We start from the raw sequence: 26,342 nt of genomic DNA, 5'->3' as shown, positions 1-26,342 counted from the left end.
AGGGCACCTATTAAGAGCGGGATAGTGCTTGCAGGGTAGTCCCACATCCACAATCGCTGTGTACACAGTCACAGACGGTGCAGTCTGGCACAGAGAAGACGCCCACAGACTCTCTGCTGTGGAGGGCCATAGGAAGAATGGAAGCAGGAGAGTCGCAAACTGATGTGGCCCGATGGCTTATAGGGAATACTTCTGTTCTTTCTCGGATGAGGCGACAGTTTATAGAGACCGAAACTGTTTCCCGGAGACCAGGACAGGGTCCACCACGTGTGACATCAGAAAGAGTGGACCGTAGTTTGGCCGTAAGGGCACCAGGGTATCGCCTTAGTACCTCACTGCAACTGGCATCTGGCCTCGCAGCATCCCCTGGACGCGTTGTATCGAGGCAAACGGTCTACAGAAGGCTTCAGCAGAGTGGCCTTTATTGTTGGAGACCTGCTGTCTGTTTACCTCTGGCGTGTCTTCACAGAAAGGAATGTCTAGAATGGAGCAGTCAATGTGCCAACCAGACCGTCGAATGGTGCGCCAATGTTCTTTTCACATATGAGTCCCGATTTGGTCTGGATAGTGCTTCTAGATAGATTCGCATGTGAAGGTCACTTGGAACACGACTTAGGGACCCAAACATGGTGGAAAGAGACCTATATCGAGGAGGTTCCCTAATGGTTGGAGCAAGGACTATGTTTACCACTCGAACACCTCTTCAGGAATTTGTACATTTGAACTGGCAAGGTTCAACTGTTGCTAGGTTTCGTGATGAGATCTTGGGACCTCATCTGCGGCTGTTGCTAGGTGCTGTGGGCCCAGAATTAGTACTGATGCACGATAATGCTTGACGTCATAGAACACGGGCAGTTGATATTTTTTGTAAATGGGAGATACTGCACTCATGGTGTGGCCTGCTCGCTCTCCAGATTTCAGTCGCATGGAGCGTGTCTGGGATGCACCAGAGACGCGGGTTACATCACGTCAGCATCCAATAACCACTCTCCAAGAGTTGCGACATACGAGCAGCTCTGCAGGAAAAATTGGCTTTCTTGCCACTACATGAGATTGACGTCATCATTCACAGCATGTACCGTTATTGCCAGGTCTCTATTAGTGCCAGAGGTCGTCACGCCCCATACTGAGCACGTTAACCATTTGTCAGAATGTGTGTGAAAATTCGATAAGTTGGGAAAAAACGAAGAACATTTTTGTCTATCGTTATGCATGTTGCGCTTGATTACTTTCTGTATTCTTTGCATCGTTTCTACTTTACTATCACCTGTTTATACTGTCTTGCGGCAAAATAAACGCGAACTTGCAAAATTTCCGTTTGTTGCTTTAATTTGAGACATCAGTGTACATGCGTGGGTATGTAGCAGGAAGAGGAAATTGAATACCAAAGTGCAACATGACAATGATATTGCTATACTAGATCAGAGTTGATACAGTTAAAATGCGCTGGCCACTAAAGTTGCAACACCATGGACGCGGCATACAACAAACGAAAATTAGCGTGAGGTGTACTGCATGGCTCTAAACACTATAGGACTTAACATCTGAGGTCATCAGTCCCCTAGACTTAGAACTACTTAAACCTAACTAACATAAGGACATCACACTTATCCCGAGGCAGGATTCGAACCTGCGACCGTAGCAGCAGCGCGGTTCCTGACTGAAGCGCCTGGAACCGCTCGGCCACAGTAGCCGACTGTACTGCTTGTTTGGGTATGTAGATGAATAGTATGAATGTAGGTAGAAGGAACGCCAAGTACATTCTGCATGTACAGAAGGATTATACTGTGAGGTTTCTGATTCAAGAATCGCATTGGTTGTTTGTGTGTAGGGAGGTAGTAGCTGAAAATACTCGCAGCACCTGTCAGCGTTCTTCAATGTCAGTATCATGGGCTATCGAGATTATCGTTTATCGGTCTGGGATCCCATGACTGTAATGATAATATTAGATACACTCCTGGAAATTGAAACAAGAACACCGTGAATTCATTGTCCCAGGAAGGGGAACTTTATTGACACATTCCTGGGGTCAGATACGTCACATGATCACACTGACAGAACCACAGGCACATAGACACAGGCAACAGAGCATGCACAATGTCGGCACTAGTACAGTGTAAATCCACCTTTCGCAGCAATGCAGGCTGCTATTCTCCCATGGAGACGATCGTAGAGATGTTGGATGTAGTCCTGTGGAACGGCTTGCTATGCCATTTCCACCTGGCGCCTCAGTTGGACCAGCGTTCGTGCTGGACGTGCAGACCGCGTGAGACGACACTTCATCCAGTCCCAAACATGCTCAATGGGGGACAGATCCGGAGATCTTGCTGGCCAGGATAGTTGACTTACACCTTCTAGAGCACGTTGGGTGACACGGGATACATGCGGACGTGCATTGTCCTGTTGGAACAGCAAGTTCCCTTGCCGGTCTAGGAATGGTAGAAAGATGGGTTCGATGACGGTTTGGATGTACCGTGCACTATTCAGTGTCCCCTCGACGATCACCAGTGGTGTACGGCCAGTGTAGGAGATCGCTCCCCACACCATGATGCCGGGTGTTGGCCCTGTGTGCCTCGGTCGTATGCAGTCCTGATTGTGGCGCTCACCTGCACGGCGCCAAACACGCATACGACCATCATTGGCACCAAGGCAGAAGCGACTTTCATCGCTGAAGACGACACGTCTCCATTAGTCCCCCCATTCACGCCTGTCGCGACACCACTGGAGGCGGGCTGCACGATGTTGGGGCGTGAGCGGAAGACGGCCTAACGGTGTGCGGGACCGTAGCCCAGCTTCATGGAGACGGTTGCGAATGGTCCTCGCCGATACCCCAGGAGCAACAGTGTCCCTAATTTGCTGGGAAGTGGCGGTGCGGTCCCCTACGGCACTGCGTAGGATCCTACGGTCTTGGCGTGCATCCGTGCGTCGCTGCGGTCCGGTCCCAGGTCGACGGGCACGTGCACCTTCCGCCGACCACTGGCGACAACATCGATGTACTGTGGAGACCTCACGCCCCACGTGTTGAGCAATTCGGCGGTACGTCCACCCGGCCTCCCGCATGCCCACTATACGCCCTCGCTCAAAGTCCGTCAACTGCACATACGGTTCACGTCCACGCTGTCGCGGCATGCTACCAGTGTTAAAGACTGCGATGGAGCTCCGTATGCCACGGCAAACTGGCTGACACTGACGGCGGCGGTGCACAAATGCTGCGCAGCTAGCGCCATTCGACGGCCAACACCGCGGTTCCTGGTGTGTCCGCTGTGCCGTGCGTGTGATCATTGCTTGTACAGCCCTCTCGCAGTGTCCGGAGCAAGTATGGTGGGTCTGACACACCGGTGTCAATGTGTTCTGTTTTCTTTTTCCAGGAGTGTAGATTGGTTGCGAATGACTATTCCCCACTCCATGCAGGACCTCGATGGCCCCTCGCATCTAGCGCCCGAGAGGACAGAAATATTTCTCGCTTAGACAAGCAGGATCGTGGAGCTACGTCACATTTATTTAGTGAGGAAACATCCTTGTTTGTAGCAAGGACGGGGCGGCGGCGTCTGGCGGGTCAGCACGTCGACCATTATTGCGGATTTCCTTGACGCGGCTGCACGTAGAAGCACTGCAACACTGGTGTGCCCAACCACACGGCTGGATACGGGAGCTGAACCACTTTGCCTTTTCAGACTATCCCCACTCCTGTGTGTATAGTATCATGATGGAGGTATAAGTGTGTGGAGGCGCCGGGGATGACGAATGTCGCGAGGTTGTATTCGTTCTCATTATCATCACCATCATCATACTGGTCCACCACATGGCATGATAGTACAGGATGCCGCTGGATACACAACACTATTATCTTAGTTTCAAAAATGGTTCAAATGGCTGTAAGCACTATGGGACTTAACATCAGTCCCCTAGACTTAAAAGTACTTAAACCTAACTAACCTAAGGACATCACACACATCCATGCCCGAGGCAGGATTCGAACCTGCGACCGCAACAGCAGCGAGGTTCCGTACTCGAGCGCCTAGAACCGCTGGGCCACAGCGGAAGGCGTATCTTAGTTTCACATAATCTGTAGTTACGACAGCATACAGAACCACTGTTGCAAACACATGGGGCTCTCAGTATTCTTCCTAATCTACTCTATAAACACAATATTATAATTTTGTTATTTTCTGTCCTTCCTGGTGTTGCAGCTTCTTATGGCCAGCTGTGTGTATGGGGAAGTATTGTACGTGGCCTTGTTAGAGGTAATTCCCTTGCTAATGTTCAGGGAAAAAAAAGAAAACTAAACCCAACATTAATTTAAGTGCCTGACGATCTAGTTCCCATTCTCTGTTAGAGAATGTCCAGTGTTTTAGCCTACATGAAGCCTTAGCTCACAGTCTAATACTGAGCATGAGATATCGATGATGGCATCAGTGCTTATTTACAGACGTTTCCCGTGAAATTCTGATGAATATAGAGCGCTGATGCCGAGTTCCTTGAGAAAGCCATACATCACTTGAGACAAAACTACAAGGGCTATTTTCTTTTTTTCGATCTCTGATCGGTCGCGAAATGGAAACTACAATGAAAATCATAAATGTTTTATTTGCTCCACCTTGCAGATACATATCTACACAGACTCCGACTTAGACATCTGTATTAGCGTTTTTCTACTTTCCAATACCCTCACCAAGGAAGGCAACCGCCTGTGCTTTCCGCCAAATCTCTATACTGGTCTACAGCTCATTGTTTGTGCCAAGATGTTGTCCTTATAGCCAGCGGTATATGTGAGCAAAGGGATGAAAATCAGAGGGAGCTATGTACGGGCTGCATCATCAATGCTCAAAGACTTCCCATCGAAGACATGTTAAGCGTGTCATATGATGGGAAGGTTGTCACACACCCGATTTAACCACCCCTGCCCCTTCTCTTGACGCCTCTGCATTGGACGTCATAACCACGACATCCAGTGTTGGAATGACATGGTTTTCCTATTCGTGGCAGAAGAAACGATTTCAGACCCATCACCTCTTAGAATCGACACGAAAACCTCGCCGGCCGTTGTGGCTGACATGTTCTAGGCGCTTCAGTCCGGAACCGCGCTGCTGCTACAGTCGCAGGTTCTAATTCTGCCTCGGGCATGGATGTGTGTGCTGTCCTTAGGTTAGTTAGGTTTAAGTAGTTCTAAGTCTAGGGGACTGATGACCTCAGATGTTAAGTCCCACAGTGCTCAGAGTCATTTGAACCATTAGGCAACGCCTCAGCGGGCGACATAAAGGTTGTCAATGAAACCGCCCCTTCCCTTGGGGTCTTCATTTGCACACACTTCGCAGTCGAAAACAACATTCTGTAGTGCGGTGTGCAACAGAAGGACGTTCTCGACAACCCAACATTCGACACTGCTGACACCCGCAGACGATTCAACCCTTCTCACAGTACACGTGATCTGACTGACTCTTGTATACAGGATAGAATCACTAGGGCCTATTGAAAACCATTCGACTAAATGTGAAAGTGATCTTTTTCCAGGCCTCCTGTTTTGCACCTTCCTGTGGCGTTATCACAAGGGGAGGGGGAGGGGCATTACGACACTGACATGTGTATGAATAAATCGGCAAAGAATCCTTCTAAGAATCCTCAGTTTCTGAACTTCCTCAGTGCTAAGCATACACCTGTCATTGAGCACTTTAACAAACAACAGCACAGAGACACCCATTGGCGTAATCGTAGGCGCCTGTGCGCAGGCAATCTTTTAAAGAACCCTCAGATTCCGCATGCCCACAAGCAGGCGCTAGAACAAAAGTGTAAAGCCACTGTAGGGTATCGAGCGGTTTGTCCACTAGTGGTTGCCTAGGAATCGGTTAAAGGTTGTCTCTGTACAGATCCATTTTAGTTGCGCTCAGCAAAGGTGTGCGAGTGCCACCAATGGTGTAGCTGAACCGGAGGAGTCTTAGAACGATAATTCGTCGTTTTACTCATTCGTTTTCAATGTCGGCACCTTCCCATGATCACGTAACAGGAGCGTGCTAAACATGAGGGAGCGTGCTAAACATGAGGGCTGATAAAGTAGAAACACCTTTGCTGCTTTTGAGCATGCTCAAATTTCGTCTAACGGTTCTGAACGGTCCCTAGGCCTTTCACCATGTACAACGGGGCAAACACAGTGGTCGCGATTCACTCCAAGGGGTTAGATCCCGTTCGATGGTGTTGCAGCCCCAAGATGTCCTTACATACGGGGTGAATCATCTGAGCGAGGGGGTGCCGATAGTGTCAAAGATTGCAAAGAACATTCTTCTGTTGCACATAGCAATGCAAAGTGAAAGTTTACGACCACGAAATACGTGCAAATGAGATGTCCCAGTGGAAGGGCAGGTTTTATTTACACTGCTCATGGCATCCACCGAGCCCCTTTTCATGCAGATTCTGAGCGGTGGTGTGTCTGAAATGGTTTCCGCAGCCAGTCGTAATAAAACCGTGTGATATCGCACTGGGTATCGCGGTTCCGACTTCAATCGCAGAGGCATCGAGAGAAGAGGCGATATGTGGTTAAGAGGGGGTGTGACAACCTTCCCATACGTGCGATACGTCCACGGTGACGCTGGGTGGAATTGTGGTGAATTTTGGTGCCAGTGTGACAATGTGGTGACACCTAGCTCTCTGAAGCGTCGCAGAGTCAGAGAGTGACTTCGCAGGTCGCAAAGCTTTTGCATCGCCAGAGAGGAAGGCTGTAGATACTTTTGAGTCAAGTTTCACAAATGTGGGTCGCAATGGAGCAAAATGACGGGCTTTCAAAGAAGTGATCCTTTAATGTTTTAGCGCAATACACATTCCGCACGAGTTGTTTACTACAATTATAAGAGTTTCGGTATGCTGCTTTAGCTGCTTTTTAACAGAAATTAAGTTTCCAATTATTAACAGGGCTCAGGATTTATATTTATTTGTCTTGGTTTTATTGAATCATACTGCCAACAGCTTGGTACAAACACAAGAATGTGTCGAAAGACATCAGTGTAAAAACTGCGAATAATGATCTAAGATAATTTTACAGTACCCACATACGATGTAGGCACAATAAGTATAGACAGAGAATCTTGGATTGATAACCAGTTAGACTTAGAATATAAAAAGAATTCAGTGGACATTAAGGAGTATAAACTTCAGTTTAGAATGTGTATGTAGCCACAGATAGTACAAAAACGCTTATAAACGCAAGTAACTATCTCGTTTAAAATCAAAAACATATTCGAATATTTGAGTATTCTGATGACGCAATAAAATAGGAGCACTTGTTGGAAGTGCTCCTATTTTACAAGCTGCTGGAGAAAGCGGTTTTGGTGTGCTTCGAAGAGATTGTAGGAAGACAGCGAGTGGTGCATATCTTCTTCTTCTTTCCTGTGACATAATGGTTACGGTTCCTCTGACAGAATGGCAGAAACGATTATCTTTTATGTCTGTACAAAGTAAGTGGAAATGAGATGAACCATAGAATGTACGCATTCAGATCTAATTACCCTTAGGATTGCATCAAGTTTTTGACCTTCATTGCAGATCTGAAGGAGACAAACCTCTACCTGTTCTTCTTCCGCCAGTCGCCATATACGTAACTTAAAATAGGAGGATGGTGGTTTTGCGTTCTTCACAGGACCGGAAACGTTGGCTTCCTTCACTAACTAGTCGATCTTTTAGTTGCAAACAAATCCTACTTCATTTTTCAATGGATCTCACATAATTTCCAGTATTCAGATATTCGTTTTATTGAAACTTCCTGGCAGATTAAAACTGTGTGCCCGACCGAGACTCGAACTCGGGACCTTTGCCTTTCGCGGGCAAGCGCTCTACCATCTGAGCTACCGAAGCACGACTCACGTCCGGTACTCACAGCTTCACTTCTGTCAGTACCTCGTCTCCTACCTTCCAAACTTTACAGAAGCTCTCCTGCGAACCTTGCAGAACTAGCACTCCTGAAAGAAAGGATATTGCGGAGACATGGCTTAGCCACAGCCTGGGGGATGTTTCCAGAATGAGATTTTCACTCTGCAGCGGAGTGTGCGCTGATATGAAACTTCCTGGCAGATTAAAACTGTGTGCCCGACCGAGACTCGAACTCGGGACCTTTGCCTTTCGCGGGCAAGCGCTCTAACCATCTGAGCTACCGAAGCACGACTCACGTCCGGTACTCACAGCTTCACTTCTGCCAGTACCTCGTCTCCTACCTTCCAAACTTTACAGAAGCTCTCCTGCGAACCTTGCAGAACTAGCACTCCTGAAAGAAAGGATATTGCGGAGACATGGCTTAGCCACAGCCTGGGGGATGTTTCCAGAATGAGATTTTCACTCTGCAGCGGAGTGTGCGCTGATATGAAACTTCCTGGCAGATTAAAACTGTGTGCCCGACCGAGACTCGAACTCGGGACCTTTGCCTTTCGCGGGCAAGCGCTCGTTTTATTGCTCCACTGTGGGTTTTCAGTAGACTACTATACGCCTTCACATTTCACATTTAAGAGAAGTAACTTATATGTTGTAGCAGACATCAAGAACTGCACTCCGTGTTGCTCCATCTGTTGGCTGACTGCTCACATCATCCCCCTGCCGCACACCTCCTACTAGTTGCAGCGCATACGCGGCGCAGTCACGCCTGGGTGCTGCTACTGGTTTGCGGCAGCTGTCTGCTCAGTGGGCCACGCATGTACAGCTCATACGCATGAGTCGGTGCCTAAAAATCCATTACGGCCACATCTGGTATGCGGCGACCAAGTACCTCACTGTGCTGTGCGCTCTATGTCGCACTCTAACTCCACAGCCACATGTCACTACGCGCTCGTGCTTACCACACTTGTGGTGATGATGATGTTTGGTTTGTGGGGCGCTCAACTGCGTGGTTATCAGCGCCCGGCTTGTGTTGCAATGTATCCAGTTTCAAGCATGTTTCTACGTTATCTTTTGTCCGTGTCCGTGACACTCTGTGACTGACTTTTTTCATGTAACTAATATCAATGTATCACACTCAATGTATCACGTTCATCATCAGTGTTCATTGAAAGAAACGACTAAAATTCCTAGTTTACAGTTTTCAGATGGGCTGATTACCACATTGCACTCTAATAATAATGCTTGCCTTCTTCTTATTAATTGTTAGTTTGGCCTGACAGACCGTATGCTTTCTCTACATTCCTCCCCCAGTTAAATCTGTTCCAGGCTTTCACAGTCCTTTCGTCTTTTCTCGGGCCCACCCCCTTCGTATCCCTGTTGATATCATCCTTCCATCTCTGCCCTCCACGAATTCTGAGAATGCTACTAGCGGTATTCTTATTTCTTCCATTATAATTAGGTGTCATGCGCACAGCAGTCTTTTTCCGTCGGCTATTATCAGCTTATGAGTACAGACCTACCAGTTCCTGGTTTTTTAATATCCTCCACCGCCGTGCCAGGTGATCCCTCTCGGAGCTTCTTATTTTCCTTAATATCTTTTGAATACTAGCAGTTTTGTTCATCTGTTCTCCTTATCGTAACGTTGGTATACTTCTTGGCGTACTCGTCGACTGTACTCTGGGTCCAAACGTACCTGTGGACTCTTGGAGGCATACGAAAACAAGATGCAAGACTCGTCCAGACATCGTGACTGAATATTGTGCCGCATACGAATGCGTTACCTTCTTCATGTCGTGTCGGGTTACCTGGACAGCCTTTGACCCTTTTTCGGCGAGATTTCTGTTGAACGTTGTCTGGCACCCTGACAAACAAAATATAAAAATATCGTTTATATGAGAAATATACCAAATCTGTGTTATCATATTCTATCATCATGTCATATGACATTTGTGAACAGCTCTTTACGTACCTGTTTGATCAGTATTAATTATGAAATCTTTGTCGAAGTTGGTTATCAACGTTCGCGTCTGGATCCGAAATGTGTCCGCTGCGGCCAAAATTTCGTCTTGGGTAGCCGTCTCTTTCCGGGAAACAAATTTTGTGATTTTCCGTTGCCGAATCCCATGCTTCTTTTTAAATTCGGTGACCCATGTTTTTGAAGCTTTGAAGTTGAAATCTGGGAACTGACTTGCAGCGGCCATGACCCACTGTTGCAGGTTTCTGGTAGTAACTTGCTGGAAGTTTTGTCGAGCTTCTACGAAGCGATCATGCACCCATGAATCGATGGTACAATATTTATCAAATTTGCTACCGCCGCGTTTGATTTTTTCTTCCCACCTGGATAAATAGCCCATATTTGTCAAACGAGAGCACCCCTTTTTTTGTAGAGTTTTGAGACTCCAGCCTGGATGTTCTTTGGCCAGATTAACAGCTCTAATTTTGTAATTCAGAGAAATATAGTCGTACCTTTTTTTTTTTTTTCTTCTCGTCCGGCTCGTAATCGTCTGATGATTCGTTGGCAATGGGAGTCGTTTCAACGTCTTCGTAGGCACTATTATCGTCGATTTCATTAATGTCTATCTGTTCCTCATCATGAACGAGGGTTTTTTCGGCGAGCATTTGCAGCGTATTCTGCAACATTTCTTCCCCAATTACCAAAGCTTCTTCGTTGATTGAGGATGACGGTTCTGCTGCGATGCGATTCCTGTTACGAAGGAGGCTTTTAAAATACACCAACGCATCTTTCGATTGTTGTTTCGCCACTTCACTGTGTATAGAATCTTCTTCGATCACATCACTTTCATGCGAAGGGCCAGGATCGCTCTCCAATTGTCCTGCCTCCATTTTTCCGTTTGTTTAACAGGGTGTACCAAAGCTCTCACGTACGCACTGATTTTCGACGATGTTATAAGTTGCGCTAGGAACCGCATCTACGTTATTTCGAAGTTAGCAAGCAACTACGCTCTTATGCGGTGGCTCGTTTCGGCCCATTCAACATCTGTCCTTCAAGTGTAACGAGCGGGTAACGGAGTTATGTCTAGCTTAAATAAGATTGCTCCTGAAGCCTCACCGTCAATGTATGGTCATCGAATTTTGCAGATCTCTGATTCCGGAGAAATGACAGTCTCGCTAGTTACAGGACAACTTGACTGACCAATCATGATGTGCTGCCTGGAGCCAAGAGAAGACTTCGCATCTGAGACCTCAGCCAGCATGTTGTAGTGGAACTTATCCACTGAAAGTGGATTAGTTGGTCACCACCGGGTTTCAAGAAGACGTGGACGAGCCTGGCTATGCCCCTGGCGAAACACCGTACCGGCTAACTGCAAACTACCGCCTAAACCTGTTGCGTGTGGCACCTGATTATCGCCTCCCTGGCTGTATGTAATACCGCCCTCCTGACTGTGCACTGTGTTCCTGGTTTCGATCCTGGGCTTCCACATTCAGGAAACTCGCTCTCCGTTAGTTTTGGCACCCACTTAAGCACACGTCCCTCTTCTAGAGCGCTGGGGCAGGTAACACTACCTGCCCATGAGCTGCGGTAGGCTTGCGCCTACCGACTACTCTCTTGGCCACCTGCACGACACGGCCTACTCTATTATGTCTGCAGTGCTGCTCCACGCGAGTGTGCCACTCAGCGTTGCCTCTCCATGTAGGAGAAGACAATCCGTGCCACAAATTACAAGCAATAAATCTAATTCCAGACAATGCTGTTTTACTGACGCCTTAGGACATATGACACTCATACACACCACCTCCAAAGCTCAGCCTCCAGCAACACTAACGTCACCACCTCATCAGCACAGTTTCCAAGCCCACTGTAAATCCTGACCCGAGGGGGTGACCATTACAGAAAGTTACCGCAGTCATAACCTGAATATTTCACCGACTGCGACATAATCGCGTATACAAACGCGTATACAATGATTTTTATTCTAGTCTCTGATCACAATATGAATTCATTAGACGATGATCGGTTTCAGTCTGTAATGACCATCCTCAGATATAAAATAAATAAATATATTAATCTAGTGAGCAGTGTGTAATTTAACATAAAACAGCAATGTTGTTGTTGTGGTCTTCAGTCCTGAGTCTGGTTTGATGCAGCTCTCCATGCTAATTTATCCTATGCAAGCTCCTTCATCTCCCAGTACGTACTGCAACCTACATCCTTCTGAATCTGCTTAGTGTATTCATCTCTTGGTCTCCCTCTACGATTTTTACCCTCCACGCTGCCCTCCAATGCTAGATTTGTGATCCCTTGATACCTCAGGACATGTCCTACCAACCGATCCCTTCTTCTAGTCAAGTTGTGCCACAAACTTCTCTTCTCCCCAATCCTATTCAATACCTCCTCATTACTTACGTGATCTACCCACCTAATCTTCAACATAATCAGTTATTTTGCTCCCCAAATAGCAAAACTCCTTTACCACTTTAAGTGTCTCATTTCCTAATCTAATTCCCTCAGCATCACCAGACTTAATTCGACTACATTCCATTATCCTCGTTTTGCTTTTGTTAATGTTCATTTTATATCCTCCTTTCAAGACACTGTCCATTCCGTTCAACTGCTCTTCCAAGTCCTTTGCTGTCTCTGACAGAATTGCAATGTCATCGGCAAGCCTCAAAGTTTTTATTTCTTCTCCATGGATTTTAATGCCTACTCCGAACCTTTGTTTTGTTTCCTTTACCGATTGCTCAATATACAGATTGAACAACATCGGGGAGAGGCTACAACCCTGTCTCACGCCCTTCCCAACCACTGCTTCCCTTTCATGCCCCTCGACTCTTATAACTGCCATCTGCTTTCTGTACAAATTGTAAATAGCGTTTCGCTCCCTGTATTTTACCCCTGCCACCTTTAGAATTTGAAAGAGAGTATTCCAGTCAACATTGTCAAAAGCTTCATCTAAGTCTACAAATGCTAGAAACGTAGGTTTGCCTTTCCTTAATCTTTCTTCTAAGATATGTCGTAAGGTCAGTATTGCCTCACGAGTTCCAACATTTCTACGGAATACAAACTGATCTTCCCCGAAGTCGGCTTCTAACAGTTTTTCCATTCGTCTGTAAAGAATTCGCGTTAGTATTTTGCAGCTGTGACTTATTAAACTGATAGTTCGGTAATTTTGACATCTGTCAACACTTGCTTTCTTTGGGACTGGAATTATTATATTCTTCTTGAAGTCTGAGGGTATTTAGCCTGTCTCGTACATCGTGCTCACCAGATGGTAGACTTTTGTCAGGACTGGCTCTCCAAAGGCCGTCAGTAGTTCTAATGGAATGTTGACCACTCCCGGGGCCTTGTTTCGACTCAGGTCTTTCAGTGCTCTGTCAAACTCTTCATGCAGTATCGTATCTCCCATTTCATCTTCATCTACATCCTCTTCCATTTCCATAATACTGTCCTCAAGAACATCGCCCTTGTATAAACCCTCTATATACTCCTTCCAACTTTCCGTTTTCCCGTCTTTGTTTAGAACTGGGTTTCCATCTGAGCTCTTGATATTCATACAAGTGGCTCTCTTTTCTCCAAAGGTCTCTTTGATTTTCCTGTAGGCTGTATCTATCTTACCCCTAGTGAGATAAGCCTCTACATCCTTACATTTGTCCTCTAGCCATGCCTGCTTAGCCATTTTGCACTTCCTGTCGATCTCATTTTTGAGACCTTTGTATTCCTTTTTGCCTGCTTCATTTACTGCATTTTTATATTTTCACGTTTCATCAATTATATTTAATATTTCTTCTGTTACCCTAGGATTTCTGCTAGCTCTCGTCTTTTTACCTACTTGATCCTCTGCTGCCTTCACTACTTCACTACTACAGAGCTACAGCAATATGTATCACAATATGCTGTCATGCAACATGGCAAATGTACAGATAAAATATTGTATAACGTACCTTTTTTACACCATGTTCTAAAGTGATTCGGCCATAATGGCATCGTCAAAGCATATGAATATAATCAGTATAGCATCATCACATAGATTTAAGATATGGTGTAGAATAGGCCACATCGTCCACTTAGTGATTATTGGCAACTAGCTACTGAAGTACAGTAGCATCCAGAAACCTGTTTGTCTACACCCTCCCTAGATGTCCCTACTGTGGGCTTGCTTATGTGTCGTCATAATTTACGCAAGAACATAATCTGATAAAAGCGCATTAGATAAAATACATGTAGCAGACTTATTAAAATTGATGACTATCATAGAAACCAATTGTGATATATTAAAAGATGAATGCAGTTACCTATGTAAAATTATTAAAAGGAAATATATGAAGAGTATAGGTCCAACCCTTTTTTATGGTGAATTTACAGTCAATAATGAATATATCGTAATACATTGCCTCTGGGAACCTATAAATTACTTATGAAAGATAAAATGTCTATATGACAGCTGGAAGAGAGACAGATCAGTGAACAGCGCCCTCTGTTGGGTCGGCCGCTAGGATCTTATGTAGGCGCGCACCGATCGTAAGAACTTAACCAATAGATGGCTTTACATACATCGTGACATGTCTCCCACAGAAAACGATTAAACAACATTTAAGCATTCAATAAATAAAATTATGTAGTTTGGCTATAGATGCATTTTATCTAATGTGCTTTAATCAGATTATGTTTTTGCGTAAATGATGACTACACATAAGCAAGCCCACAGTAGGGACATCTAGGGAGGATGTAGGCAAACAGGTTTCTGGATGCTACTGTACTTCAGTAGCTAGTTGGCAGTAATCACTATGTGGTCGATGTGGCCTTCTCTACACCATACCTTAAATCTGTGTGACGATGCTATGCTGATTATATTCATATGCTTTGACGATGCCATTATGGCCGTATCACTTTAGGACATGGTGTGAAAAAGGTACGTTATACCATATTTTATCTGTACATTTGCCTGGTTGCATGACAGGATATTGTGATACATATTGCTGTTTTATGTTAAAAGACACACTGCTCACTAGATGTATATATTTATTTATTTTATATCTGAGGATTATCATTACAGACTGAAACCGGTCATCGTCTACAGAATTCATATTGTGATCAGAGACTAAAATAAAAAAAGCATAACATGAATATGCTGGAGATCTGGCTTTTCACACAACTACGCGACTCTGTCTGAAAATTTGTTTTTTCAACATGACAGAGTACCACCACATTGTAAACCGCATTTAAGAACTCTCTTAATAGTGAACTGCCTAAAAGATGGCTCTGTAGGATGTGCTGTCGGAGACGTACTCGTGGACAGTCGCATAATTGTGCGTAACCCTTACAAGATCGCCCTGCAGTGCTCGTGAATACATCACGGTGCAGTGAGTTCCCATTAATTCAGGAAGACTTTTCTCTGTATGCTTAACTGTGTTTATTCTTTCATAGTGTGAGGCTCCTTGTACTTTCTGTCCATAAATCAACAGATCTATAAATCCAGCTTACTAGACTGCTTTCAAAGCTGTCGTTTACTTTATTTCCATAATTGACCATGTTACCTGAAACATAACATACTGTAAATATGATACCAGCTACTGCAATCTGCGAATTAGACTTGGTACCAGAATACCTCTCAGTCAAGGTGGCCACATTTGCGACTGCATTCAAGGCATGCTTGCAAACTGAACTCTACACGTTGCTCTTAACGATACAGAGTCGACAGATACTAAGGTAATTACAGGACTACCCCAAGGAAGTGTGGTAGGACCGTTACTGCTAAATGACCTAGTAGAAAATGTTGGAAACTACGTAATGCTGTTCGCAGATGATGCTGTTGTCTATAAGCAAGTAGCAAAGCAGGAAGACAGTGTTAATTTGTATTGTGAATTGGAAGGAGCCAATTCACGGGGTTTGGAGGAAGCCGAAAGGCACGCGTTTAAGTTCACGCAGGCTGGCATGAGGTCTGGAAAATGACAAGGAAATTAGAACTTAGAAAAACGGACGTAGATGGTGAAATACTTAACTTTAATCCATAATTGGTGAACATCGCTCTTGATGATACATAAGTACAATCTCATATAAACTGGTAATGGCGCCTTGCTAGGTCGTAGCAAATGACGTAGCTGAAGGCTATGCTAACTATCGTCTCGGCAAATGAAAGCGTATTTGTCAGTGTAGCTTCCCTAGCAAAGTCGGCTGCACAACTGGGGCGAGTGCTAGGACGTCTCTCTAGACTTGCCGTGTGGCGGCGCTCGGTCTGCAATCACTGACAGTGGCGACACGCGGGTCCGACGTATACTAATGGACCGCGGCCGATTTAAAGGCTACCACCTAGCAAGTGTGGTGTCTGGCGGTGACACCACAATTTGCAGAATGACCTGCGGAGGATTGATGAATGTTTGAGCTACTGGCAGTTGACCCTGAATTTAAATCAGCGTAACATATTTTGCGTATATAGAAGAAGAAGAAATCCACTATGGGACAACTACACCATTGATGATAAATTTCTGAAAACTGTATCTGCCGTAAAATTTGTAGGCCTAGCTATCAAGAGCGATCTTAAGCGGAATGACCACGTGAAACAGTAGGGAAAGCTGATGCCAGACTGAGATTCATAGAAATAGTCTTAAGGAAATGCTCTTCATCTACTAAAGAAATGGTTTATAATGTGTTTGTTCGACCGATTCTTGAGTATTGTTCATCAGTCTGGGACGCTCATCAGGTAGGACCGATAGAACAGATAGAGAAGTTCCAACGAAGAGCTGCGCGTTTCGTCACAGCATTGTTTGGTCGGCGCGAGACTCCAGTGACAGAGACTACTAGAGAGACCTTGTACATAACTGAGTGACTTCGTATTGAAATTCCGAGAGAATACGCTCCGGAAATACCCGGACAACATAATAGCCGCCCCTCACATACGTCTCACCACATGATCAAACTGAGAAAATTCGAGAAATTAGAGCTGAGATAGAGGTTTAACGATAATCATTCTTCCCTCGAGCCTTTCGCGAATGTAACAGGGACAGGGAGATCGCTCGGTGGTACCCGAAGCACGCTGCGTCAGACACCGGTAGGTGGGCTGCAGAGTACGGATGTAGTGTAGATGTCTGATTGCAGCATGAAACACAATGTGGAGGAAGAAAAAGAAGTACACGGTGTTTCAAAAACATTCTTCCGATTTCTCAAGGCTATATCTTTTAGCTTACTGAAGATGGAATCTCCAGATAAATTTCAATTTACACAGAGGATTTCGCAAGGATGTATCTGTTATATGTACGCACTTGCACATAGGTGTACATTTTACAATTAGGTTTAAGATCAAAATCTGCATTTTCATTTCACAGATGTTTAATGTGCTTTCCGTCAGGCGCATAGAAGACATCGAGACGGTACTCAATTTCGTCCTACACCTTTTAGAGCAAGTCTGGATTTACGGCACTCCCTGCTGATGCTATACAACATCGCAGTTCACACGAAGCTGTTGGGAGGGGTCGCATAGATGGAGTCTCTCATAAAGCACTGTGTAGGAAGTGATACGTACACTACCCCTTCTCTTTACCGCAGAAGTGAAGTGGTACCCCATACCATCACGCCGGGTGATACGCCAGTATGGCGATGACGAATACACGTTTCCAATGTGCGTTCACCGCGATGTCACCAAAGAAGGATGCGACCATCATAATGCTGTAAACAGAACCTGAATTCATCCGAAAAAATGACGTTTTGCCACCTGTGCACCCAGGTTCGTCGTTGAGTACGCCATCGCAGGCGCTCCTGTCTGTGATGCAGCGTCAAGGGTAACCGCAGCCATGGTCTCCGAGTAGATAGTCCATGTTGCTGAAAACGTCGTCGAACTGTTCGTGCAGAAGGTTGTTGTCTTGCAGACGTCTCCATCTGTTCACTCAGGGATCGAGACGAGGCTGCACGATCCGTTACCGCCATGCGGATAAGATGCGTGTCATCTCTACTGCTAGCGATACGAGGCCGTTGGGATCCAGCACGGCGTTCCGTATGACCCTCCTGAACCAACCGATTCCATATGCTGCTAACATTAATTGTATCTCGAGCAAAGCGAGCAGCAATGTCACGATACGATAAACCGCAATCGTGGTAGGCTACAATCCGACCATTATCAAAGTCGGAAACGTGATGGTACGCATTTGTCCTCCTTACACGAGGCATCACAACAACGTTTCACCAGGCAACGCCGGTCAACTGCTGTTTGTGTATGACAAATCGGTTGGAGACTTTCCTCATATCAGCAAGTTGTAGGTGTCGCCACCGGCGCCAACCTTGTGTGAATGCTCTGAAAAGCTAATCATTTGCATATCACAGCATCTTCATCCTGTCGGTTAAATTTCGTATCTGTAGCACGTCATCTTCGTGGTGTTGCAATTTTAATGGCCAGTGGTGTAATATGTTCCAAATCGCCACTTATAAGAACGGGATTTTTCGGAGGCTCTTTACAAGTATGGTCAAATGTTTTGAATAGCCCTTTGGCAATGGACCATTTGTGCTCCCGGCAGATGTATCGTCTTAGTGTCACTATTCTACAGTCTAGGGTCAAAATATGAATATTACAGACTTCGTTCTCGTTAAGCAAATGTAGCTAATTGGTTGTTTCTTGTTGTATTTGACGTGGTTACTGTGGGCCTTAAGGGGATTATGGAGGCACGATTTATTCAGGGGCCGTTCCGCAGGAAACAGCAAAAAAGGTTTTTCCGTTCTTCTGTAAGAACACAAAGCTTGGGATTCCAAGGCGGCTATACACAGCTAACGGCTGAAATTTATATGACATATTCCTAAGATCCTGACCTCGAAAAACATCGAAAACTTTCTTGATGTCTTTTTCCGCTTGCTATTTGTATTTAAAGTTACTCTGCTTGTAGACGTACAGTACGCACGAAAACTCCTGTCTGAGGCAAAATAAAAATAACATATTGGCGCAAGAAATTGCTCAGGTTTTCACGTTATATTTCTAGGTACTTATCTAGAGGCACCTTGTTCCCAGTTTCAAAAATATTTATCCACTATCGAGAAACACCCCAAAAGCATAGTATTTGGGTACCAAACTCGAATTGCAGATTTCAAGACGGCTGTGCACAGCAAATGGATGTATTTTTTTTTTAATCCCAATTTCGGAACGTCTTGAAAATTTTCTTGATATCCGTTTCCGAGGTACAGAGGTTCAAAGTTATTAGCTCGTAGTCGGTTCCTTAGAGAACACAAAAATAGTGTTTTATTACAGTTTTTTCAGTACGAAAGAACGGCCATGGCTATGCATAGCAAATAAGTGCAGTTTACAATATGTTCCTAAAATTCTGCTCTCGAACAACGTTGAAAGATTTCCCGATATCTTTATCGGTTTCCGAGACACAGAGATTCAAATCTACCATACTTATACACGTAAAATACGCACGTGAAATGCGGTGTGAGACGAAATGTAAACAATAAATAACTGCAGCAGATTGTTCAAATTTTGAAGGTATATTTTCTAAGCATTTACCTAGAAGCGTCCAACTTCTCGTTTTCAAAAATATTACTTAGTTCATGCGTGGTTCCTTAGAAGACCCCAAAAAAGCGTTTCTTACCATATTTTCGTACCAAAAACCAGCCACCGTCTCCAAGAGGGATATCCACTGAAAATTGCTTGAATTTCTACAATACGTTCCTAGGATCCCAATATCGAATAGCCTTGAAAATTTTCTTGATACCTTTATCCGTTTCCGAGACACAGAGTTTCAAAGTTACCCTACCTGTACACGTAAAATACGAACGAGAAATTCGATGGAACCGAAACGTACTTTATAAAGTGAATTAGCATGGAGAAATGTACCGTGAAGTGTCTCTGATATCGTCATAAGTGTTTTAGGAACGCCAAGTTGTAGTACTGAAACACATGCAAAGTTTTTGTGTATGTGAGATCAGGTCTGAGATGTAAAATTAGTTTTTCTACCTGATGACCAACCATTATTTCTACATGTGGAGCTGAAGCACCATGCAGAGTGTTGGCGCAGTCGTCTGTACTCAGTGACGTATTTTTTCGGCAAAGTTTCTTCCACTTTCTGTACAGCCAGTTATATGATCGTTTTAGAAGTTTCGAAATGGTCGTCTTCAGCAGATGGTAGCCACATGATGTAAGTTGGAGTCACTAAAGGAATAACACTTATGGGCACTGCCATCAAAATGTCTTCTTTCGCACCTTATTTTCTTGTGCTACTCTGCTTCTTAAATATCTCTCTGAACCGTCAATTAGGGCGGTTCACAAACAAGTCTAGTACACATGTTATTCCAAAAACTTTATCGTGGAAGTAGGGGCCAGGAGGTGCTGGTGAAATAGCACACACTGCTAAGGTTATCTTTTATTTTAAAGGCTTTCTCAATAATAAATTTTTAAGTCTGGCATTTAAAAAAAAATTTCAAAAACAATTTCGAATAGCTGACAAATGTTCTTTATGAAAAGGAGATTGCCAGGTATGACGTTAACAACTTCCCAATGGTAAGATTTTAAGACCACAATTAAAAAAAAAAAAAAACTATTTTAAATAGCTGGCAAATTTTCTCTATGTAAAGGATATTGCAAGGTATGACGTTAGCAACTTCCCAATAATAAGATTTTAAACTTATTATATCTATAAGAGAACAATTCCTTAAAAAAATATACCTTTAAGTAGCTAGTTTGTACTAAAGCTAAAATAGTTGTCTCTCGCCAGTTAAATAACTTATATTACACCTGTCAGTTGTTACGAGATAAATGTGAGTAAGCCAGTACACAAACCTTCACATTAAAGGCAGTTCCGAAATAAATCTTCCTTAGCTCGGTGAGGGAGTGACACGTGTAAAGAGGGCCAAATCACAATAGGCGGAATAGTTACTGGTGGTCTACAGGACCACAGCAGATCAGCACCAAGACTTGCATTACATGCCACCATCTCCCCGAGTTACCCAAAACCAGAAGACGTAGCAAGGGCGGTGCCTGCACAGACTCCGAACCACAGATACACGCGACACCGACCCTAAATCACCCAGTCGAGGTGTGAATGAAACGGCCCGACCAAGAAGCAATTACCACATTCCCGCGGACAGGCAAACGGAAACTGTGGTGGGAAGACCCCAACAAAAACACTGGTGAAGAAACTCATACACTTCACTAGAACTTTGAAAACCCTTTTATATATATAACTCTGTTACATAAAAACAGTACTCAACTTCTCACACTCCACCACAGCGCCGGGAACACGTTGCACTTCCATATGCTCATCAGAGCCAACCGCTGCCAGTGGTTTCACCGGCCGATAAGAAGACATACGGTCCCACGCGCTGATCTCCTGCACGACGGCATCTAAGCTTGATAAGCCACGTACATGCGGGTAAGGCAGACTCAGCCCCTGTCAGCCAAGAGGTCGGCCAAAGCACGTGGCGAGCAGTTGACGACCCCCAACAACAGGGCCCCCCTCGCGCCACCACCTCTCTCGGTCACCGCCCAGTATAGTCTGTCTGTAAACTAAAGAGCGAGCAGCGCTTTTGGTGGGGGAAGTGGCCTTTCCCGGAAGAACACTGCCACCGGCCTACAGGGTCACCCAAAATCTGTTGCCCGTTACCTGTTTAGAGGTGTAGATCGGCGTGCAGTGATATACGTAGTTTCTGTTCGTATGATCTTAGTTGCCAGTGTCAGTCAGTTAACTTTGTATACTTACTGATGTACTTCGATATCTGGAAGTGATGGATAATCGTCTAGGATTGCCAGAAAACGTGCAGAATACGAGGAAGAGGAGGTATTTTGGGAGTAACGAGCGTTCGATCGTCTCTAATGTTATTACATCGTGTATTAAAGAGGCGACCCAAAAAGAACTGTTGGCTAATATTACCAGTCCCAATCAAAGGGCTGCAATTTATGCAAACGTCAGCCGCGTCCAATAGGACGCATAAGGAAGGAACGCGAAAATAAGCTGCATGGTTTAGTGAATTGCCACGAAGGAATACTAATAATCTTGGGAGGAAACTGATCGTTATAGACAGTTTCTAAATCACGTGAAACCTCTGATGCTTATGGAACACTAAATCTCTATCTCGGTCACTCTTCACCTGATTCTGAGACATATTGCTTGAAATTTATGCGCAATACCTATTCTAAACACTGCTGAAATTTTCTTCGAAACATGTACGTGGATTCTGGGATTCAAAAAGCTTGACATACGAGATGCGTTCACGTATTAATTTTTATGTTTGGGTAAGAACTTTATTTGTTAATCTACAGCAATGTTATCTTCTTCAAAATATTTCCCATTACATACTATACACTTGTGCCAGTGCTTTTTCCAATTTACGAAATTCTTTAGGGACTGTTTCTTCGGGGTAGTTCATAGGTCTCTTAACTATGCATTTTTAATCTCATCCATGCTTGTAAAACCGCTGCCCTTTAAGGCGTGCTTTGAAATGTTTATACCACTTGTATGCCGTTGGTTCACTTATAATAGGCTCACCAAAAGCAATATTTAACATTTCTAAAAATTTCATACACTTCATTCCATTCCTATAACAAAATTTAGTACAGATTCTCTAATCTTTTTTTATACAAAACAAATAATCGTTGATGCTACCAAAAAACATATAACCTTTTTGACAGCTGACAACAGAGTAAATACACAATATGCATAACATTGTACACATACTTTTGAGACATGTTTACGAAGATAGTGCCAAAAAGTCGTGAAAATCGGACTAATACAACACGCAAAATTATAAATTTCTGCTTACTTTTTAAACACTCTTCGTGTTGCAAAAATTGTTAAGTTTCAATGAAGTCCTTCAAAGAAAATATCTACCTTTTAGTAGAAACACAAAGTAAGAACAAGCCTCAACTTCTACAGATTCATTGCATTATATGGGGTTCGTTTTACGAATAGCAACAGAGGAACATACAATACATTCACATGAACAGGCATTCGGTTCTATGTTTGTGGTATAATCCTGGCTTCCATTCTTATCTTAATATTATTTACTCTATAATATTGTATTTCGGAAGAAGGTATCATTTTTTGTATTCCTTATGGTCTTAATACATTTGTCTAAAAATGAACGCAGCAGAGACGTACCTGTACACGGCGTCGCCACAGATTTAAATCGCGCGCCGCGGCAGGGCCGGTACTGCGTTGTGAAACGGCCTGTAGAAGCGCCTTGTGACGTAGCTGGGTTGGCAGAGTGGGGACTCGCTAGCTCTCTATTCAGTTTACCGACAGACTTTGCGTACTCTCCGATCATCACGCGACCGTAAACGTGCTCCACCTGCCGCCAGAAGGCGGTAGCGATCCAAACAGCGCTCCAAACCGAAAGCGCCACCGCAAACACTAGACGCGAAGCGAAAGCACTCCACCTGGCGCGCATTCCGTAGAAACGGACACGAATATTTTTTTTTTCTTTATTGAATTTCAATTCCCCCCGAAGGGGGCGGGCTGGCAGCAGCTTAGTATGCCGCTGTTCAGCCTACAGATTTTCTGACAAAGAGCAGGAGAATAAATAATAATAAAAAACAGGCGATAAAATCGGGGACTTAGTGAGTAACAAGGCGAAAGGAAAACGGGGAACTTAAAACAAACAACACAGGGATGATGAAGCGAATAAAAATACATACGGAGCAGACAGGGAAAACAATAGACAATTAAAAAACACAGCGACAGTCTGGATTCTGTTCGCAAAGGATATAAAATTCACACCCAGCGACAGCGTGGTTTCTGTTCACAACACGTGAAAGACAAACAACACTGAATAGTCACTAGAACACTGCACGAAAAAGTCGGCAAATGTGACACCACAGTCGAGAGCAGGTGGGGGGAAACTGGACAGAAGATGGGAAAACAAAAAGGGGGGAAAGGAGAGTAAAAGCGAAGGGGGGCGGGAACCGGGAAAGGAGCTGATGGAGGATGAGGACCCATAAGAGGGGTGGGGGGCAGACGCGACAGGGAGGGGGGTAGGCAGAGGAGGGGAATACAAAAGGACTGGGGGGGAGAAGGGAAGTAGGGAGAGGTGTAGTGGGGAGGAAACAGGACGGAAGGGGGGGGAAGAGGGAGCCCAGGGAAAGGACAGAGGAAAGGAGGGGGAGGGAGGATCAGAGTTGATAGGAAGGATAAATGGAGGGAGAGAGGGCATCATCCGGGAGGGGGAGTTGACGGAAGCCACCTTGGGAAAGGAGATGGAGGGTGTAGAGATGGAGGGTAGGGGGGACACAACAGTGAAGACGTGGCAGAGGGCGGGGATGGGAGAGGAGAGGAGCAACCAGGGGGTGAGGGGGTTCAAGACGGTGGGAGGTGTAGAGGATGCGGATATGTTCGAGGACACGACTACGAATCACTCTCCTTTTGTCTACTGTGCCTTGCCTTCCTTCTGTGGTAGCAGAGTTATCGTACGTTTTCTACTGTGCTATCTCCGGGTTTGGTATCGGTTCGAGTGGTAGTGGGGATGGCGCAGATCGTGTCGGAGCACGCGGGGGACGGTGTGACTCCCGAGGAGGTGGTGAGCATGGTGTCGCTGTGGTGCGGCCTGCTGCTGCTGGCTCTGTGGGTGCTGCGCCTGGGGGCGCTGTGCCGGGTGCTGAGCGAGACGCTGGTGAGCGCCATCACCACGGGCGCAGCGGTGCACGTCTTCACCTCGCAGCTGCTGGAGGCGCTGGGCGTGGCGCGCGACGCGCCCAAGCACCACGGCCTGCTGCGCCTCGTCTACACGTACGGCGACCTGTTCTCGGGCAGCCTGCCTCCCAGGCTGCCGGCCATCGCCACCGCGCTCGTCACCATCGCGGTGCTCGTGGTCTACCAGCTGGCTGTGCCGAAGCTGGTCAGCCGCTGGCTGTCTGCCGAGCTGGTCGTCCTCGTCGTCACCACCGTTACCGCCTCGCAAGTTGATTTCTCTGCCAGGTAACAACCCTATACTGTCCAAAGATCCGAAAGAACTCAGCTCAGTTAGTTTGAACAAATTACATGAACTCAGTACAGCCTATTAGGTCGAAATAAATAGGTAGTCTTCCGACTACAGCTCACACAGTGACATGTACCAAGTGCACACTCTAAGGCCACTTATGGCTGGGCTGTTGCAGAATTGAAAGAAGCCGAAAGATTTGAACTGGTAATGAATGAAACTTGCAGGCCGATTAAAACTGTGGTCTGGACCGAGACTCGAACTCGGGACCTTTGCCTTTCGCTGGCAAGTGCTCTAGTCTCAGAGTGAAAATCTCATTCTGGAAACATCCCCCTGGCTTTGGCTAAGCCATGTCTTCACAATATCCTTTCTTTCAGGAGTGCTAGTTCTGCAATTTTGGCATGAGAGCTTCTGTAAACTTTGGAAGGTAGGGGACGAGATACTGGCAGAAATACGATTGTGAGGACGGGGAGTGAGACGTACTTGGGTAGTTCAGTTGGTAGAACACTTGCCCGCCAAAGGCAAAGGTCCCGAGTTCGAGTCTCGGTCCGGCACACAGTTTTAATTTCCCAGGAAGTATCATACCAGCGCACACTCCGCTGCAGAGTGAAAATCTCATACTGGAAACATCCCCCAGGCTGTGGCTAAGCCATGTCTCCGCAGTATCCTTTCTTTCAGGAGTGCTAGTTCTGCAAATTTGGCAGGAGAGCTTCTGTAAACTTTGGAAGGTAGGAGACGAGATACTGGTAGAAATAAGACTGTGAGGATCGGGAGTGAGTCGTGCTTGGGTAGCTCAGTTGGTAGAACAGTTTCCCGCCAAAGGCAAAGGTCCCGAATTCGAGTCTCGGTCCGACACACAGTTTTAATCTGTCAGGAAGTTTCATATCAGTTCACACTCAGCTGCATAGTGAAAATCTCATTCGGGAAACATCCTCCAGGCTGTGGCTAAGCTATGTCTGCGCAATATCTTTTCTTTCAGGAGTGCTAGTTCTGCAAGGTTGGCAGGAGAGCTTCTGTAAACTTTGGAAGGTAGGAGACGAGATACTGGCAGATGTAAGGTTGCGCGGAATAGTGCTTCGGTAGCTCAGTTGGTAGAGCACTTGTCTGCGGAAGGCGAAGGTCCCTAATTCGAGTCTCGGTCCGGCACACAATTTTAATATGCCACGAAGTTTCATATCAGCGCACACTCCGCTGCAGAGTGAAAATCTGATTCTGGTAGTGAATGATTTCTTGTCAGCGCCCACATCAGACTGGAAATGTATTGCATAAAAGATACATAATATGCAGATTCCTTCTTTTTTTGGGCCCAAAACCAACAATTGTAGTAATAAGCGCCAAAATCACAACTTACAGTGGGCCATTTTTTATACAAAGCAATCCCAGTTTCTTGACGTTAGTTGACACATTAGAGATTAGGCGGAATCTGGAGGTTGGCAGAAGCTATAATGAATACACTGTGCCTGGAAAATTATTTTAAAAGTGTGCTAAACTGAAACAATACAATGGCCCTCGTTTTTTAAAGAGCTTCTAGGGTAAATGGTGACCACAGTCTAAATATGGTTCTTCTTTGGCATATTTTTACAGCGATTAGAAAGGAGAACAGGTTCTACAGCCCACTCTGTATCTGCTAAAATATCGGGACTAACAA

At 45.2% G+C, this 26,342-nt stretch overlaps 1 protein-coding gene across 1 annotated transcript in view; it reads left to right on the top strand.

Moving 5' to 3' along the window:
- Window positions 1-26,342, top strand: part of LOC126188368 (sulfate anion transporter 1-like) — a 153,010-nt gene that overhangs the window by 20,640 nt on the left and 106,028 nt on the right. The window contains exon 4 of the mRNA XM_049929967.1: window positions 24,251-24,693. Coding sequence (XP_049785924.1) covers window positions 24,251-24,693 — 443 coding nt within the window. The remainder of the gene's footprint in view (window positions 1-24,250; window positions 24,694-26,342) is intronic.

This window comes from Schistocerca cancellata, chromosome 5, assembly GCF_023864275.1.
Source record: "Schistocerca cancellata isolate TAMUIC-IGC-003103 chromosome 5, iqSchCanc2.1, whole genome shotgun sequence".
Taxonomy (NCBI): Eukaryota; Metazoa; Arthropoda; class Insecta; order Orthoptera; family Acrididae; genus Schistocerca; species Schistocerca cancellata.
Note: the sequence above shows the minus strand (reverse complement) of the source record. Positions and strands in the feature narration are given on the sequence as shown.